This window comes from Molossus molossus, unplaced genomic scaffold (assembly GCF_014108415.1).
Source record: "Molossus molossus isolate mMolMol1 unplaced genomic scaffold, mMolMol1.p scaffold_m16_p_18, whole genome shotgun sequence".
Taxonomy (NCBI): domain Eukaryota; kingdom Metazoa; phylum Chordata; class Mammalia; order Chiroptera; family Molossidae; genus Molossus; species Molossus molossus.
Genome location: NW_023425353.1, coordinates 19,771,621 through 19,791,089, shown reverse-complemented (window position 1 = coordinate 19,791,089; position 19,469 = coordinate 19,771,621). Strand labels below are relative to the sequence as shown.

The 19,469-nt window shown below is 47.7% G+C and overlaps 1 protein-coding gene across 1 annotated transcript in view; it reads left to right on the top strand.

Moving 5' to 3' along the window:
• The first annotated feature begins 636 nt into the window (after positions 1 to 636).
• Positions 637 to 19,469, top strand: part of CACNA1D (calcium voltage-gated channel subunit alpha1 D) — a 146,018-nt gene continuing 127,185 nt past the window's right edge. Inside the window, exons 1-4 of the mRNA XM_036266141.1 lie at positions 637 to 740; positions 5,266 to 5,418; positions 5,908 to 6,104; positions 12,750 to 12,853. Of these exons, the coding sequence (XP_036122034.1) occupies positions 5,301 to 5,418; positions 5,908 to 6,104; positions 12,750 to 12,853 (419 nt within the window). The 5' untranslated portion in view covers positions 637 to 740; positions 5,266 to 5,300. The remainder of the gene's footprint in view (positions 741 to 5,265; positions 5,419 to 5,907; positions 6,105 to 12,749; positions 12,854 to 19,469) is intronic.

Below are 19,469 nucleotides of genomic sequence, written 5' to 3'. Positions count from 1 at the left end.
TGTTCTAAGCACCAGGCTGGGAGAAACTTAATGAACAAAACAGACTAAAATGCCCTGCTCGGAAGGAACCTACATCCCAGTGGGGTCAGCATGCCTGGATTCATATGTTAGTTCTGCCTCTGGTTTTGTGAACTGGTGAGTTACTTGTTCTCGTGAAGTTCGTTCCCTCATGTGTAAAGTGGTGTGAATAATAATTCCGGCTGCATAACATTGTATGAGGGTTGGTGAGATCATGTATGTGAAGCACTTGGCACGTGATGCGTGGTCACAGGTGGGAGCCGTTATGATTATTGCTGTCATTTTTCTGATTGGGGCAATTCTATCTGTTGTCATTGGATCCCCAGTGAGCCCCCTCTTCCATGGGGGTTGACTTGCTTGAGAATGTTCCCTTGGCAGGGAAACAGGAGGTCATCCCTGACCCAAATCAGGTTAGTCACGATCAGGAGTCACAGCGGGTCCTTGCCTTCACCTTGTTCTCCCTTTAGTTAACAGCAGCTGTACAGAATTAGCCTTCGCTCAAAAATAAGTACTGTTATCTTCCTGTTTTGCTTCCCTGGGTGACAGACCCTAACATTTCTTCCTCTCCTCTTCTTTCAGATTGTTTAGTGTAATTTTGGAACAATTAACCAAAGAAACAGAAGGCGGTAACCACTCCAGCGGCAAATCGGGAGGCTTTGACGTCAAAGCCCTCCGCGCCTTTCGAGTGTTGCGACCACTTCGACTAGTATCAGGAGTGCCCAGTAAGCACGTTTTGTTTCCTAAAGCCAGGATGTTGTTGACTCTGTCTTCTGGGTGGGTCTCGGGACTAGGAAACGGAGTGCGACCAGGTGAGTGCACCAGCCCAGGGCTCTGCAGAAGACCCTGGGGCCTTCGCTGTTTGCGATGCACTTTGGCTTCTGTTGTCACTTTGGATCCCATGACAGCCCCAGGACGGGCTGGCAGTGATGTGCCTTCCGGATTTTGTAGAAGAGACAGCCTTCTCTTGTAGAGAGGTGGAGTGAGAGGTGGCAGGAGGCCTTGCACACAGGCCTCCTGATTCTGGTCTGGTTTTCTTTCTGTGACAGTGCACTGGCCACCAGCTGCTCCCATTGCCAGGCCTGCCCTCTGTGCCCTCTGAAAGTGGGGACTTATCTAGATGGAGGTGTCGGAGGGCAACTCACTGCCTGTTTGCAAAGTGGGCTGGGCTTCTGAAAGCGGCTCTCCGCCCTGAGGAGCTGTGCCTGTCCCGCGGCGGGGGGAGGTGAATGCCTCTTGCCCGTGCACATGGCATAATGGAAGCTGCTCCCGGTGGTTTGGGGACTGGAGATGGTGCAGGGAGCGCCGCCCAAGGTCTGCAGCACAGAGGAGACCCTCAGCGGGAGAGATGTTATCCTCCACTTGGCTAGGACACCTGTCTGTGCCAGGCCCTCGGGTGCTGCTCGTGCCGGCCCCCAGGCCAGGAGGAGTGCCACCTGAGTGGGAACAGGTGTCCTGTCTGTGCCCCGGCCAGGAGCTGCAGACAGCTGCTTCTACAAGGGGTGCGGGGTGTGCTCCACTGGGCTCTGTCCTGATAGGATACCCCTGTTGGGAACCTCAGAGGGTAGGTGTCTTAGCACCTTTCCCAGGACTGTGGTTGTGAGGTGGCCGCCTGCTGCCAGCTGGGCAAGGCTTCGGGACGCCAGGGCGTGCCTGTTTCCACCACCCGGGAAGCCATCACAACGGCCCAGACCATGGCTTCGCTCCTCCAGAACTTCTTTGTGAATTTTTATTAAACCCGTTGGTGCTCAGAAGGCCCCAGCAACGCTCTGGAAGAGAAAAAGATTTCCAAGTTTAACATTTTAAAATGTAGGAAGGGTGTTTTATGTGTCCTTGTTTTTCCAGATGGTTCATTTATTTTCATTGAAAAAGATCAGCGCGAGTCAAAACCACAGAACTGTCTGGAAGCAATTGAGAAAAATAGAAATACCTTGGAAATGACTGGCTCTGTTAGGGTGTAACGTCGTTACATGAGAAGTTCAGTGAGCAAACATGTTCTTTCAGATTTAGTTGTTACAGCTTAATCTCATCGCAAAGTAACCATGACAACTTTTCCCCTCAGAGAGCAAATGGCAGGACAGCCTGCCCGTGCGGTGCGTGGCCGCGGACACCCGCGCTGGGCTCACGTGTGCACGGCTGGTGGGTGAAAACTGTGTACACCGCCTTGGGTTGGCTCCTTGCCTCGTGAGCTTGTCACTAAATGACTAGTCCATTGCTCCTGCATCCTCTCGAGAGCCAGTTTTAAACCGTGTTCCCCCCGCCCCCAAATATTACTGTGAAACCTCACCGAGGTCTGCATCATGTTCTCCCGTGGGTCAGCAGGGAGAAACGGGGATACGGGCCTTTTTTTTAAATCCTCACCCGAGGACATTTTTGCAGTTATCTTCAGATAGAGCAGGAGGGAGAAAGAGAGAGAAACATCGATGTGAGCGAGACACATCCACTGGTTGCCACCCACACAACCCCAACCGGGGCCGGGGACAAACTGCAACCGAGGTACGTGCCCCCAGCGGGAACTGAACGCTGGACTCTCTGGTTCATGGGCCGACGCTCTAACCGCCGAGCCAAACCAGCCAGGGCAGGGATCGCAGTCTTGTGTAAGGACTTTTCAGCTTGTATTTGAACTAGTGTCCCTGGAGGGGACACCCAAGCCTCTCAATGGACCCAAAAGGGCTTTGGGAGATTGGGAGAGGGCTGTGTGTCATGCTGCTTCCCACGCTGGCTGGCAACTGTGGCCCAGTGGTTTCTCCTCAGGGACGTACCTGAGATTGTTAGAAAAGCCTGGGAGAGCTGGGCTGGTTACACTTACCTGGGAATTGTCTACACGAGTCATTTCTGAAGGGAACGAGGCTGTCCTGTACGCAGGATTTTGTTGTGTATGTGAATATATTCAGTTAGTGGAAGGTGAAAAATGTATGTTTCAGAAGAGATTAGTTCCGACGTTTGTGGAGTTCTTAACCACCCACACTCAGCTAACGAAGTGTTTATTGGCATCCTAGACCGTCAAAGTGAGAAGGAACCCCGGAGAACATTCTGTCCTACACATCACCTTTTATGTGCAGAGGCTGAGGGCTGCAAAGGGGTGGTGACCTCGGCAGGTTCCCACAGCTAGTGGGTGGCCAAACAGGGCCAGACCCACGGTCTCCCAGTTCCTGGTGTTCTTTCCACTTCATCTCTCTGCCTCAGTGTCCAGAGCCCCGTGAGATCTGTACACATCGACAGTGTAAAAAGGAGCCTAATGTCATATAAAAGTGTCCAGTGCGCATTAAGATCCAACTTCATTATCTCACAAATGTGGCCCATCTGAAATATGGTAGAAACTTGAAGATAAACACATGGCTCACTGCCACCAAGTTTAGAAGAGCTAACTGCTGAATAGCGATTTTGGATGACCCGTCCATGTGTAAAAAATAAACAGAAAACCCTGCCCAAGTAGATTAAAGCAGATGGTTTTTTCTCCCCTCTGTTTTTTCTAGAAAGTGAAAACATTAACAGTCATCTTATTGATCATTTTTTTTTTCCCAAAAGAGATAATCTGAGCATTTAAATATCTGAAGGCAGGACCTAGGACTTTGGTCCTAACGAGGGTCTTGGAAAGATGGGCTCTTCGTGGGTCTGAGATCCTTTGATGAGGCCTCCTGCCCTCCCCAGCCAGGCAGCCAGTCCCCTGCCTCTGCCATGTCTGTCTCGTCGTTGCTGATAAGTGTTCTTCCCTCTGCTCATGTGTTCTGATTTCTAACTTATTTAATTTTTGCATTTTCAGCTTATATTCTTTCCTTCTCTGACTATGTATTAGAGTGAGAAGATTTTGGAAAAGGGCGGTTGGAGGGCGAGACAGTGGGGAGGGAGAGGGGAGGGAGGGGAAGGGAAGGAGACGGGAGCAAGGTGGAAAGAGTGGATTAAGGCAGAGCAGAAGCTGTGGCCATGGGGGCGGGAGGAACGCAGGACACTAAACGTGGGAGTCGGGTTCTAGTGTGGGCTCTGGTTTCCTGCCCATCCTTGTCCCCCCGTCTTCTGCCTCCTCCCACACGATCCGAATCCTGAACGTTGCCCCACCCACCAGCCCTCTTTCCACTCTCCTTTCCTCGCCCTGTACCATGGCTCAGGATTACTCCGTGGGAGGCTCCCAGGTTCTCATGTCCCTTCTCTTCCTTCAAGCCCACGGTTCAACTGCAGGAGGTGTCCCTCTTGATGCTCTGCCATTGAGCAGACTCACCCTCTCCTTCCCTGCCCACCTCCCAGCTCTCGTTCCAGGAGAGCCTCCTCTCGCCATGCTGTTTTGGTTCGGGCACTAGGATTTGCCCCATGACCCTGCCTCCACAGGTACCTTCTCTCTCACACTTTCTGGTCTCCACCGGTCCTGCCTACTGCTGCCCCGGTCATCTTTCTAGAGGGGCTGCCTTTTGCGGATGGACGGAGGCCTAGAGTCTGGTTGTAACCCAGATTCCAGACCTGGAGCTACCTACCTGCAATCTGCTTTTCATTCCTGACACTCTTCTCTTTTCCCTCTTTCTTTTTTTTGTTAATCCTCACCTGAAGATATTTTCCCATTGCTTTTTAGAGAAAATGGAAGGGAGGGAACAAGGTGGGGGGAGAGAGAGAAAGAAACATCTATGTGAGAGAGAAAGAAACATCTATGCGAGAGAGAGGGCCAGGGATTGAACCTGAAACCCAGGTATGTGCCCTTGAATGGGAATCAAACCCACAACCCTTTGGTGCGTGGGCTGATGCTCTAACCACTGAACAACACTGGCCCACCAGCCAAGACTCCCCGCCCTCCAGCCCACGCTGGCTGGCTGGCTTCTGTGCCTTCGGTGCTCTCTCCCCTCTGCTCGGCGTAGCCTCTCCTCTGCCCACCCGTGGAAACCCACCCATCTCAGCCCCAGGCCCTGCTGAGAGGGAGGCTGCCGCTCAGTCCTCTTTCTTCTCCCCACTCAGAAGCGGTTTTCATCCCTCTTTAGCTGGGCCTGATGTTACACAGCACCCGTGTGCTACCTTTAACTCGCGTTCCGTTCTTCTGTCTCCTTCTAGAACACAGCCTCTTTGAGAAAAGGCACTTCATGTGATACATCCTCATATCTCCCAAAGCACCAACCTGATGCTCGCCATATGGTAGACAGGTGCAAGGAACTCTGCTGAGCGGATGCGTTTTATTGCTATGTCATATGCAAAGCAGGCACCGCTGAGGGTTATGTGTGTGCATTACTGGAGTTTCTTCCTGACTCACACACTTATTTCTCTCTCTCCTAGGTTTACAAGTTGTCCTGAACTCCATTATAAAAGCCATGGTCCCCCTCCTTCACATAGCCCTTTTGGTGTTATTTGTGATCATAATCTATGCTATTATAGGATTGGAACTTTTTATTGGAAAAATGCACAAAACATGCTTTTTTGCTGACTCAGGTGAGTAATGAAAATGGTAGTTAATCCAACTTTTTAAAAAAATTTATTTTCTCCCAGACAACTTTTACGGTTTTGAGAAAATCTAAAACAAAATGAGAGTAGTCGGGGGGAAATAGCCAAAATGTACCAGTAAATTTACTGAGCCAGTTCCCTAGTGTGAATTACGTTTAGAATAAATGAGAATTTAATATCTTTTTCTGTCCTGATTTCCTATGCAATGGTTCCTGGCAAGCAAGCTGAGGGACCCCCAAAACTAGAACATGGGGTGAATCAACAGCATTGTTCTCGGCCGCCTTGAGAAAGGTGCTGTGAGTGAGCACAGGAAATGAGGAGGGACCATGTGAAGTCGACCTTGAGGGACAAGTAGGACTCTGAGACAGCAGAGACGGGAGGTGGGGCGTTCCAGGCTGTAGCTGGGTACCCAGCTTCCTCAGGCTTGGGTCCTCTGATGCTCCTGTCCCAGCGGGAAGCCTTCTTGCTCTGTTGCAGATATCGTAGCCGAAGAGGACCCAGCGCCGTGTGCGTTCTCAGGGAATGGACGCCAGTGTACCGCCAACGGCACGGAGTGTAGGAGTGGCTGGGTCGGCCCCAACGGAGGCATCACCAACTTTGATAACTTTGCCTTTGCCATGCTCACCGTGTTTCAGTGCATCACCATGGAGGGCTGGACGGACGTGCTCTACTGGGTAAGCAGGCTGAGGAGAGAGCTGATGGAGTGTTCTTTCCTTGGCTAACTGTTGCATTAGCTAGAGCCATTGGAGGGCTGGCCGAGAAGGAAACCCTAGAAGTCAGTCCTGTGGGAAGGGAAGCAGACCCTCACTTCACTCAGCGAGACTTGTCATCTTTCCTCCTCAGGGCCTTAGTTTCCATTCTAGAGAGCAGGATGCGTAAGGTTGGCTTCCTCCATTCCCCAGTGCTGCCTGGGGATCCTTGCTGAGTGTGCCTAGCAGTCCCTTTCTGGAGGAACCCCAGAAGGCCAGGGCTATCCAGAGTAAGCTCTCAGAGAGCCAGGAATTATTTCCAAGGCTAAGAGGCTTCCATTGGCTAATCATGTTCTTTTATAAAGGCAGGTTGCTTTACTAGAAGCCTAAACAGAAGACAAGGAACACAAATGGCATTTCTTTCATGCTTTTCATAACTGAGCACAGCCCTAAAGCCCAAATGGGTTTTTCCCCTATTATAACATTTCCCTTGCATCTTTAGTATTATATAAATCAGCCCAGCACAGGTCCTTAGCTCTCTCTTCCTTTCTCTTTGGAGCCAAAGAACTCTGGCAGAGAGGGTAGAAATGGAGTGGGGACCCATCCAACAGGCTGTGAAAACAGATGGACACCCTCTCAGTGGCTGGGGTCTGGTTCTTCTTGTTCCTGACAGTGCCAGAAGGGTTTGCCATAAATGAAGAGCAGTAGTATTTTAGCAGCCATTTTCCAGAGCTGAGTTTGTTTATTTGTTTGGTAGAATTTGAGAAAGCTCCCAGAAGTTTGGAAATCCTTTTCTATGCCACAGAGTTGCTGGGAAAAACAGCTGGCATGTAGATTTTTGAGCCTAATCAAGTCCAAATGGGATTAACCAGGATTCCAATAATGAGTTGTTAAAAGGCAATTAGGAATAAAATACTTCTCGAATGGGCATTCTCTAGTTAGAAGGCCTACAGATTGAGAAGTAGCTTCTGACAGAAGTAGCTTCTAAATTTTAGACACTCTAGGATTTCATAGTACTCTAACTTCAGAGAACATGCCATCCAATGGTCATAAGTAGGTTTTTGCTTCCCTTTACCAGTGAACACCATGCTTACAGGGTTATGGAAGTCCCTATATACTCAATGTTAGGCAAAGAGGGTATGTTTTCATTTTCATCCCCGAAATGTCTGTCTAGTTTGGTAATAAGGTTTAAGCATCACCAACATGTTATATCTTGTTTCCCCCTTTTTCTCTCCTTATTCTTATTGTCATAGGAGTATGTGTGCATGCGTGTGTGTGTCTGTCTGTGTGGGTATGCACATGTGTTATTTATATCTGTATGACAATGCCTTTCATGAAGAGGATGAAGGAGGGAAATTATGTTGGGTGAGCCAAGACCATGGTCATGCACGAGAACCCTTAAATTAAGCAAAGGGTTAATTTTTACTAGTATCACCTAAAAAGTTGCAACTCCTGGTTAGCGTAGTTGAGGTCTCACTCCCAGATTTCCCTTGAAATTCTTGATTAATAAAAGCATCATCCAAATAGCCTAAACTCGAATCCTTCCCCCAAACAGTACAGGAAACAACATTTTGATTAAAAAAATAAAAATCTGTGATCTTCTCAGCTCTGTTTTTCTCTCTAGTCATGGTGAATTGTTCACGCTGCTCCAACATGCCTTGACTAATGGACAATTTTATACTTTGTTATGTGTCTGCACGTTCTCTCATGACAATTTCCTATTGTCAAGCAAGTAACACCTCTGGGAGTGTGCGATTAAAGGAGAGAAAACTCCACGTACCCAGAACAAGCTTCCACTCACTTTCCTGAGAACCTTTAAGTTTCACCTAGGATCATACAATTATTGTCTCTATTGTTAATATGACAGAGTTAATAATTTGACAATATAACAGTTATATTATCTATGAACCACATGGCACCTTTACTTTGATGGAAGAACTCATGTAATTTATCGGCTTCATCCCAGTGTATATCTCTTTATAGGAAGTCTGGGATTTTGAAGCTAGAAACTGTGGAATATATAGAAACCACTGAATATCCTCTGGGTCCTATAGCAAGTGGCCTGTGGTCCTTGATCTAGAATGGGGTCTACAGGCTTTTTTATAAGGGGTCAGGTAGTAAATATATTTGGCCTTGCAGACCATGAGTGGCACAACTACTCAGTACTGCCCTCTGCCTGTGTCTCTCCGAAGCAGCCACAGACAACATGTAGACAAATGGGCTGGCTCTGTTCCCATGATGCTATTTTTATGGACACTGAAATTAGAATTTTGTATAGCATGAATGTATCATGAAATATTCTTTTGAGTTTTTCAGTGATTTAAAACTGTGAAAGCCATTTTGAGCTCAAATGCTGTACAAAAGCAGGTGGGTTTGGCCTGTAGGTCATAGGTTGTTGACCCCTGGTGTAGACTAGAATCCAGCACTCTCTTCCACCCTCCTAGAACACGCAAGGGCAGCTAAGTCATGTCCTCCAGAGTGTTCACTAAGATCTTAGTCTCTGAAACCCATCAGGTTGTTTTGAATTACTTGTTGATTACATTTATTACCTCATCGTAGAGATAGGCAGGAGGCAGGGCACAAAGCCTTCTTAACATGTTATGGGCCGGTCAGCTGGAAGGCACACAGCTGTGTTCCAGAACAGAACATGCCTGCCCAGCAGAGTGCCTGGCACAGAGAGGCGCTCAACAAATCCTAATTACTGTTACTCTTCATGTGTGTGATCCCATTGCCTCAGTGTAGACGGGCCATGTTTAAATATTAAGTTTTACCTGCAACTAGGGTATCAAGGAAGCATCTTGAAATATAGCTAAGGAGATTCGATTTTAAATATTGATGGCAAGCAAATTTTCCAGTCCTTTAGGTGTTTGTATATGGTGGACAAAGTCTTTGCCAGGGATTATGTTGCATCTTGTCAAGTTTATATTCAGTCAGTGTTCACAAGCTCACTGATACCTCAGATCTCGAGAGAGAGTCTTGCAAATGGTCTTGAGAAGGAAAAGACAGATGGGCCCCATATGCAGAAAGACACACTTAGAACAGAACCATATGGATATGTGGGGAGTGGGATTACTAACTTTGGTGGGGAAAGTTATTGTACAGCTTTTATACATTGAGTTCCGTAAACATAATCAAGCTGTGATCTGACCCACATGTGTCTGCTGGCCACAGAGGCAGAAGGGTATAGTACAAGCAGAGGACATTAGGCTGGGATAGGGCTTGGTGTGTGACCTTGGGTAGGTCACCGAACCTCTTTGGGCTTTAATTTTGTTGTTTTTAAAATGCAGAACAAGATTACATGATTCATTTTTTTTTCTTCTTCAACTCAGAGGCAGTGGTTTTGAATGTAAGAAATTAATTAAAATAGTATTGGTTTCAGGAGAGAGCTATCCATTTAAATTATATATGGCCTCTTGCCTGATCACTAAACTTTCTTAGTGAACATACCTATGGAGGTACTGGCTGTCAGACTGAAATAGGACGTTCTCATGGTCAGCTTGACCATTGACTTTATTCAAGGTACCTGGGAAATTCTTCTCTAGTTGGCCAAGGGCTGGCCTTTCTGTACCTTTCTCTCATTCCATGCTCAGGGGAGCTACAACCAGTATGCCAACTTTCCAGTGGTGGTTTTGACAATTAGAGAAGACAGAAAGCCTTAGGTTGGCCTTTAATTGAGACATGAGTATGCATTTCAGCCTTTGAAGTAAGGGAAACTGACACTCAGAATATTATTCCCTGGGCACCAGGTGACTCCACCTGACGACTTTTGATGTAAATATTTAAAAAATTAATCTAAATTGACATGCTTTTGCTTATGCCAGTTTCTCCATCATTGGTAAATAAGATGCAGACAAAATCCCAAGCAGAGTCTCTCTCTTCATGTGGGTATTTTGGGGAGCAGCTTGCCAGTTCTGACTTGTCCTATGTATATGATAAGGTTGGAGAAACACTAGCCTCTGAGAAGAGACTAGGTTGAGAAGGTTTAGTTGGGAGAAAGACTGGCCCTTAGCGCTGGGGCTCTGTGTCTTCCCCAGCTTCTGGAGATTTAGTCTTCTGGGGTCTGTTTAGCTCCAGCCTTCCCCCCAGACTCCAGATGTCATTCCTGGTGATATTTCTGATTTGAGCAAATGTGTACTCCAAGAAATTAAAAGGGTCTTTAACTAAAAAAGAAAAGAAAAGAAACATAACAAGTTCCCTTCCAAGTGGAGCAGACAGGGGTTACTAGAGCCGTTGCCTGGAGCACAGCCCCGAGGCCTGTCCAAGATGGTGCAGCAGAGGGCTGGCCCGCTGCCTTGGCTGGAGCCGTAGAGAGTGAGGCCTCCTGGTGGGAGTCCTGGACGTGAACCTCTTTCTCCCACCCTGAGCATGCTGTCCCCTGTCATACGTACTCCTGCTCCAGCAGAGAGGAAACAGGCCCAGAGGTCCCTGTGGAAGGTCCTGACTCCACTGTGGGCTCTGGCCACTGCACCAGGCAGCCTGTTTCTTGTCCTCCACACATGGGTTTTTAAATAAATTTGTTGCTGTAGTTGCTTTGGAAGAATTACCCTCTGCCTTCCTCCTGAAATTAGTTTATCGAGCTTAATTAGATCAACAATTGCAGCCATGGCCTTGGCTCATTCATTACGCTAATTGCCAATGTAAGATGTGCAGACTGATATGAGTTCTATTAAGCACATCAGTTGTCATGTGGTCAAACAGGTGTTTTGTGAGCGATTTAATGCCCTTTCCCTAGACTTCAGCAACAGATGTTAGGTAATTTTTTTTTTTTGGTTCTCTTTCCTGTTTGGCTTCTGTATGAGGCAAACAGTGAAATGTATAAGCCTCATTCTGTAAAAGTAAAACCCAGAGCCTCACATTGTGGAGCAGAACACACACTTACAAGCCGAAGGGCTTGTACCTGCAAGGCGAGAGCTGTGCATTGGCCCAGACTAGATGTAGTTCTGTTGGCTGCAGATTCTGGGTGTTCCAGCGGAGTCAGGCCTGGGGTCATTCATTCTGTCCCTGACTGGTCCTTAGCATCTCCTTCCTGGGAGAAGCATTAGCCCACTTTAACACTGACTTGTGCTGTTGGAAAGTTCCCTCCAGCCATGAAGCTGAAAGCACCTGTTTGCTCCAGCATGAAAGCTGCTCTTGACCAAACCTCTCCTGGGAGGGTCTGTCGGGGAGGCCACGTCTGACTGTCCTGCTTGAGCTTGTCCCACAGCAGGGGCATAGGGTTCCTCCAGTCAGCTCACAGCAGAAGCCAGCCTTCCCAGGCTGGGTCATCTAGGTCCAAGATAGGTGTGGGGGATAAGGGCTTGTTTCCCTTCTCCGGGTTCTTCCTGTGGTGTATTAGTAAACATCTCATTCCCAAGGGCACCCTTGAAGATGTCAGCTCACTGACATCTGAACACTGGCCTCCTTGCATTACTTTAACTGTGCTTGGGGGCCATCCAGATGTAAGGCGAGTTAGGTTTCCTTGATAGGTTGGCTTCCAATGGAAAGTTATTATTTTAGTTTTTTAAAGAATAGAATTTATAGAGTCAAATGTTGCTGATTTGTCTCTATAACTAAGACTTTTCCACCATCACAAATTTGAAAAGCAAATAAAAGTACTAACAACTTGGACAGAGTAGAAAACAGTTTTCAGCTAAGCACTGATTGTGTCCTCTACCAAGATCCTTCCTGAAACCCCTTGTCAAGGCAGCTTCCTGTGAGGAAGAGCCAGTGCCAGCCGATTTCCCCACTGGTGGCCAGAGCTGGCTCTTATTTGCCCTGCAAGCTCTGATGACTGTGTGTGCATGTGTGTGCGTGTGCGTGTGCGTGATATGTAATGAATATGTATCGGCTACTGTTGTCTCTGATTTGAATCTAAGTAAATGTTTCATTAAATGTATAGAATGCTATCTCTAATGTGACCCTCTCTCCTTACTAGATCCCTTTATTAACCCACTCCTGTGAGACCATCTTATTTCTTACAGATGAATGATGCTATGGGATTTGAATTGCCCTGGGTGTATTTTGTCAGTCTCGTCATCTTTGGGTCATTTTTCGTACTAAATCTTGTACTTGGTGTATTGAGCGGGTAAGCTACACCTCTTTCATCTTGAAAGCAGAGTCCTGAGGACAGTTGCCAAGACCACACAGGCTTTGCTAGATGGGGCCACCAAGTGGGGGCCAAGAGTTTTATATGTGCAAGATGCTTTCTTTTCTGCTGAGACTTCCCAAATCACGATCTTTCCTGGAACCTCACCAGCCATCAGGAAAGAAAGCTATAGAATAGCTATTGACCAGAAATTAATCAACGTTGTTGCTTGGGATTTAACTAGTTTCCATTGCTTGCCCTTTTGTCTATCTTAAAATGAGACACATTCATAATTGCTTTATTGGTCTGGATCCAAATATAATGCAGATTAATATAGTACAAAACAGTAGCTAAATGAGCTAGTCCTGGCTGACTTTTGGTGGGCCACAAAATTCAGCAGCAGAACTTGTTCTTATTTGAAGACAAAAAATGGAAGGCCCTAGGCAGGGTCCCTGTCCTGGGGGCAGTGATCGTCCATCAAAGCTCCGAGTGGTCTGGCAGCTGCTCCTGGGGCTCCGCTCTTTAGTAAATAGATAACTGATAACTGATCTCCTTACATTTTACAGGTAAATGATGCGATAGGATGGGAATGGCCCTGGGTGTATTTTGTTAGTCTGATAATCCTTGGCTCATTTTTCGTCCTTAACCTGGTTCTTGGTGTCCTTAGTGGGTAAGCAGTCAGATCCATGTTGCGCATTCTGCGGCCTCGTGTGAGGCAGCTCTGTGTGTCCCCCAGTCGCCCCCGCGGCTCCTCTGCATGCGTGTGGACTCTGATGTCTCCTCCGTGTGTTGCTTTTGGATTGAACCGTGATTCTTTCTGCCTGTATCTGTCTGTGAGATTCTGTGTTTCTGATGCTTGCCGAACACTATTAATTTAATGAAAGCATTTCCCTGAAGCCAGTTGCATTAATTTGTGCAGAAGTGGGTTACCAGTGAGGGAAAGTGTCTCAACCTTGGTCTCCCCCAGGAAAGGGTATCTTTGGTGGTTTTATTCCCATTGGTACATAACCTGGCTCAAGATGGGGGCCACCGGGTGGGTGCAGGTGCTTCGAATGTCCTCCAGGGTGTTTTAGATTCCACTGGGAAGGAAAAATAAGCCTAGATTAGCACATAAATACTGAACAGATTTCAAAATCTTACCTTCTTCAGCTTTGGATCGTTTATTAGCTTGGCTTTCTGCTACTGTCATTGGGAGAATTTTCCCTCTCATTCATTTTTTATCTTAACTGGTAGAATCTTTCTTTAATGCAGAGCAATGATCAGCTTTTGCACGTTCTATGGTCTCATCATAGTCCTCGCCACTCAGTCACTATTTCTGGAATTGCGTTTTGTTTCCGCCTCAGCTCTGTGATGGGCAGTCTGTAGGCTGGTTCGGGAAGGGGACTCCCGGTGTTTCTGGGCTCTGCTCTGCCCTTAGTGGCCCTGGCACAGCCCCTCAGGGCAGCTGTGCCTCCTCCACCTCCTGCAGGTACCCAGACAGGGAAGGGAGCCGGGCTGTAGGCTTTCTCAGAGGCAGCTCCCGCTGGGGGTGTAGCTGTTGGTGGGGTGCGGAGGGTGCTGGGGATGACCCGAGGCCCAGGAGGCCCCATGCCCCAGAGGAGCTCTGTCACTCACTGACTGCTGACAGCCTCAGGAAACACTGCTGATGGACTTGTCTCCCAGCAAGCATCTTCTCGGTACTCACTTGATCTTTCTCTCTGGGAGCTGGTGTCTCGGGGAAGTGATGTCTTTATGTAACGCTGAGTCACTGAAGAGACCTCTGTCGCATTTGCCTCCACAGTGCCTTTTCCAGAGCAGAAAGCCCAGTCCGTCGCCATCTCTGCTTCCTCCTCGTCTTCCCTCCAAGCCCCTGCCTGTTTGCAGGGGTGCGGATTTGGAGTTCTCCTGACGAAGCGTGGTCACTTTCAGCCACGGACACACACCGTCAGGTGAAGGCCTCTCTAGAAATGGCCCAGAGCTGTGCCCCCCAGTGAGAGGAGTGGGGGCGGGGGGCTTGGACTGAGTTGTGGGGGCTGAAAGCATACTTCAGCCCCCCCCCCGCTCCTAAAGCCTCTTCCTACAGAGCAGTGGCTCCTCATGCCTCATGTTCTTTCACTTAAGACTTGAAAAGTGCCCTCCTCCTCATGAACCTCCGGCCGCAGGTTGGTGTTGGGTTTTAAGGGTGGAATGCATCCCTGGGGACACGTCGTGCCGGATCTTGCCACAGGCACAGCCTGTCCAAGGTTAACAGCAGTTCTGTTGTGACTTCCTTGGCGCCTCCTGTCTCCGAAAGCCAACTAAACTGGCTGAGGCCATGGAAACCACTAATTTCAACAGTGCCAGCGACGTGCCTTATCTCCGAGCTCTGCAGAGCGGGAGCCATCGCCCTGGCATGATGAAGGTGTTTAATTTACAAAAGTAATTTAGAAAACATTTTTGTATCAAAACAAAACGAGATCCCTTAGGAAGGAGAATGCAAACATGTGCATTTCTCAAATAAAAATTGTAGTGATGTTCCCTGTCAGTTCACATTCCCGAGGGCTGCATACTGCCTGCCGCACCCGGAGGCCAGGTTGGGAGGAAATGCGGAGGGGCCTTCTGTGGAAAGTAAGAACCACGTCTGCGCAGCAGAGCCGTTCAGCCGTGAGGCTCACTTGGCCAGCATTTCCTGAGCTCTGTGCAGTGCCCGGCTCTGGGCCAGAGGCCAGGGGTGCCAAGATGTCTAAGACACAGACGGAGGCCTAGTGTTCAGACGCTCATTGTCTGGTGGCGGAGACTGTTGTTAAGCACCGTGGGAGGGCAGAGCGAGAGTGGAGGTGCAGACCTGGGCTGTCAGCTGGACTTGAAAGATGATAAGGCTTCTGCTGTGGGAACTTAGCAGGAGCTGGCAGGCTCCTACCTACCCTAACAGTTACCTGGGTTTCTCTGCCCAGCCTCTCCCCCTTGTTTTCCCCCAAAGCAACTGAAAATCAAAATGGATCATTTGGAGTGATCTTCTTGTTCAAGCAAACTTGAAATACTTTTATTTTAATCTTAGGGTTCTTCACAATTTTTTTTTTTTATCCTCACCCGAGGACACTTTCCCATTTTTTGTTCAGGTAGAGTGGGAGGGAGAGAGAGGAACAGAGAGAGAGAGAGAGAAACATCGATGTGAAAGGGACACATCGAGTGGCTGCCACCCGCACAACCGACCAGGGCCGGGGACAAACTGCAACCGAGGTACATGCCCTTAGCGGGAACCGAACCCAGGTCTCTCAGGACCGCAGGCCGACGCTCTAACCGCTGAGCCAAACCGGCCAGGGCTTCACAATTTTTTTTTAGGGAACATTAGAGAGATTATAAAACCAGGAGGATGTATATGTGAAAGGGACGGCAATTTACGTTGCAAAGCCCCTCAGACCAATATAAATGGAATCCCCAAAGCTCCAAATTAAAATACTCCTGTTTTAGAAATTTAAGGCCATGACGTAGCCTTCTGATGAAAAGTCATGAAATGATGACCTGTGTCTTTAAGTCTGTTAACCACTGGGAACAATTTGTTTCTCCTCATTGGCTCCTTCCCTTTTGTGTGGCCACGTCGTTCTCTTTGTTCTCAAACTGGTTTTAATCTGTCACTTGATTCGTTGTTGGTAAATTTTTAAAGCATTCTAAGATTGATGCTTTGGGAAAATCTTTGGTTTTACAACAGACTCTTTTTCTCAAAGTGAGTACGAAGTTTATGAACTGCGCACCCCATGTAGCTAAGCATGAACACAGACAAAGACACAGATGTCTGATGACAGTGCTGTGGGAGGAGCCGAGAGTGTCTGTAATTTCACATTAAGTTGTCACTGGGGAGAGGAAGATGGTCCTGGTATGAACAGTGATTAGAAAGAATGTCTCATTTATTTATTTATTTTTAAATTTTTAAAAATTGATTTTAGAGAGAGATAGAAACATTGATGAGAGAGAACGTCGATTAACTGCCTCCTGCGTGCCCCCCACTGGGGATCGGGCCCACAACCTGGGCATGTGCCCTGACCAGGAGTTGAACCGGCCACCTCCTGGTGCATGGGTCAATGCTCAACCACTGAGCCACATCGGCCGGGCAAGAATGTCTTCTTTAAATTAACAATTCAGACAGGCTATGGCTCCTCTCCTGCTGGCTTTTTAGAAGCTTGGTGATTTTTCACTTTTAAAAGTGTTCATTTAACTCCTTGTGTCTTTTTGTCAGAAAGTCGGCAAAATAAGAGAACACGCTGGTGGTTTGTTGCTCTGTGTCTTTAGAACCATTGCCGAGTTTCCAGGGGAAAGGGCATCGTGGGCAGTGGGCTCAGTTCTTCACGTGCAGGCACACCTGCTGCCGGGCACACCTGCCATAAGCTAGAGTAGTCCCCAGGGGTGGGGCTCAGGCCCGAAGAAGCGACTGTAGATGGAAAGGGAACCAGAAGACCTGGGTTCCGGTCCAGACAGTGTCACGTGCTAACTGTGGGACCTCACGTCCCTGAGTCTCGATCTCCTCATCCCAGGACGATCCCTCCATCTGCCTGCCCCACAGGGTAGCTGGCTTTAAATCGGCGAGTGAGTGTAGAAGGGCTTTGAAAAATATACAAAGGGTTTTACTCATTTAATGCATCTGTGTATTAAATCCATGACCCCCCTCGCTGGGTGAAGTGGAAACAGCTGAAGGAGTTATTTGGAAATTACCTAGAGGGTACCATTTTCTGGATTTCCCAGAGAACTGGCTTTGTACACACACTAATGCTGTGTTCGGTGGCCTCCGAGCGGAGGCTGCGGAGGTTCTTTGTCGGCCGTACATGATCGTGGAGCTCTGAGTCACTGTGATGGAAGTTAAGCCTGACGGCGACTTTTCGGCACAGGTAGGGGTAGGTCATGGCGTGTCTGCAACACCGTAGTAGCACAGTGGCTTTGGAGTTGGAGCACCAAGACATGCATCTTTGCTCTGCCTTGTACCACGTGAGATTTGGGGCGAATTACTCAGCTCGTTGAGTCGCACTTTCCTGGTCTGTGAAGTGCAGCTAATAATACCAACGGTGCAGAGTTGGGTGAAGATTCAGTGAGCAAGAGTGTCGAGTGCTTGGTCTTTGTTGTTATGATGGCTCAAGCAAGAGTATATAAAATAGGATTTGATGCAAGGAAAATCTAATCAACTCAGTCTTTTTTTTTTTTTTTAATCCTTACCTAAGGATACTTTCCTGTTTATCTTCAGATAGAGTGGGAGGAAGGGAGAGAGAGAGGGAGACGGAGAGAGAGAGGGAGACGGAGAGAGAGAAATGTCGATGTGAGAGAGACGCATTGATTGATTGCCTCCTGCATGACCCCAACCAGGGCCAGGGAGCAAACCACAACTGAGGTATGTGCCCTTGACCAGAATCGAACCCGTGACTCTTTGGTCCACAGGCTGACACTCTAACCACTGAACCAAACTGGCCAGGGTCAACTCAGTCCTTTTAAACCAATGAATAATTATTGGGCAGGGTAGGCCTGAATTTTTGAAAAGTCAGAGATACACTTGTAAATGTTTTATTACTTACATGTGTGTAAATGTAATGACATAGCCAATAGGTAGTAAAGGATGTCACTACGTAAACCACCTCCTGGGCCTGCTTGAAAGAATAGATTGAAATCGCTCGCAAGTTGCCTATGAATCCAGAGCTTTGGTGTTGCCAGCATCTTATGAAAAACATTTGAGCCAGGTCTTTTCTTAAGCAGCCCTTGTATGCTGTTGGAAGACAAGTGCTCTTTGTAAACCCGATTTTATGACATCAGAGCGAAGGTAAATCCAACCCGTGTCTATAAATTCAAAATCCTTCTACTCTAAATTTGTGTTCCAATAAGTTGCAAATCTACCAGGTCACAGGTTATCTTTTTAAATCATTACTCCAAGTTTGTACTACTACAGTCCTGTTTATCTTAAGAAGTTTCGTGGGGCCATAGATGAGGTGAAGCATTATAGAAGAGCCATTTTCAAACCAGGTGATTATTCTGAATTTCACTATTGCATCCTTCTTATACCCTATTCTTTTTTAGTCCTCACCAGAGGATATTTTTCTATTTATCTTCAGATAGAGTGGGAGGGAGGGAGAGAGAGAGAGAACATCGACGTGAGAGGGACTCATCGATTGGTTGCTTTCCTCACGACCCCGACCAGGCCGGGGACGAACCACAACCGAGGTACATACCCTTGACTGGAATTGAACCCTCGTCTCATTGGTCTGTGGGCCGATGCTCTACCACTGAGCCAACCGGCCAGGGCCTGATACCCTGTTCTAGTTGCATCAGATCCTAGGGCCTAGACATGGGCATGGCTGTTTCCTTGTGTAACTGCTGGTGTGTGGAGCATGCCGGGGAGGTGTTAGTAGTGGTGGGTTGGTATTACATCAGTTTTCCAGAACAGGACCAGGTTTGGGGCATGGTAATTTGCACCCTGGTCCATTTAAATTCACACCTTTATGAGCCATGGTAAATCAGAGATTGCCTCCGATCTCTTCCCCTTGAATGTTGGCAAAGGAGGCAGAACACATCCGGGTGGACGGTGGTTGTATTGCTTGTGAATAGTTTCTAAGTGGTGACACACCCTCTGGGAATAAGCACCCATACATTATTCATGTTGGGGATTAGATTCTGCTCTAGTGCAACACTTTACCAGTCTCTGATGATGGAAAAGGAAGAACAGAACTTCTTCTTGTACATACTCCTCTGATATAACCTGCATCTTAAAAGAGTAACCGAATTGCTCACAACACTGGAAGGCATATTGTTAGGTAACGGGATAACCAGGCTCTCATTATGCTTGGTTACCAGACTGTTACAGAATACAGTTGTACTGAGTTCATGAGTTCATTTTGTATCTTGACCAACAGACTAAGAAAAATAAAGAAACGGTGAAGGGTTTTTTTGTAGATAGTTCTTACAACTAAAAATATTTCCCTGGTATAATTAGTGATGATCAGGCTGCCAGAATTCCAGAAAAAGACACCCGTTATGATCACTTATAGCTGAATACTTTCCAACATTCAGCTGATCTGTCTTTGGGTTGTCTAGGCTAATATGGGAAAGAGTTGTCCGCACTGTTGGATGTCTCTCTCCTGAACTTGGAAGCAGTGTGAGTGGAGTCGAGGGCTGAGGGAGAGCTCCGTGCTCCTTTGGTAACTGCACATGGTTTGGGCTTCGGTAGAACAAGAAGTGAAGCCCCAGCCCTGGCTGGTTTGGCTCAGCGGTTAGAGCGTCGGCCTGCGGTCCAGAGAGACCCGGGTTCGGTTCCCGCTAAGGGCATGTACCTCGGTTGCAGTTTGTCCCCGGCCCTG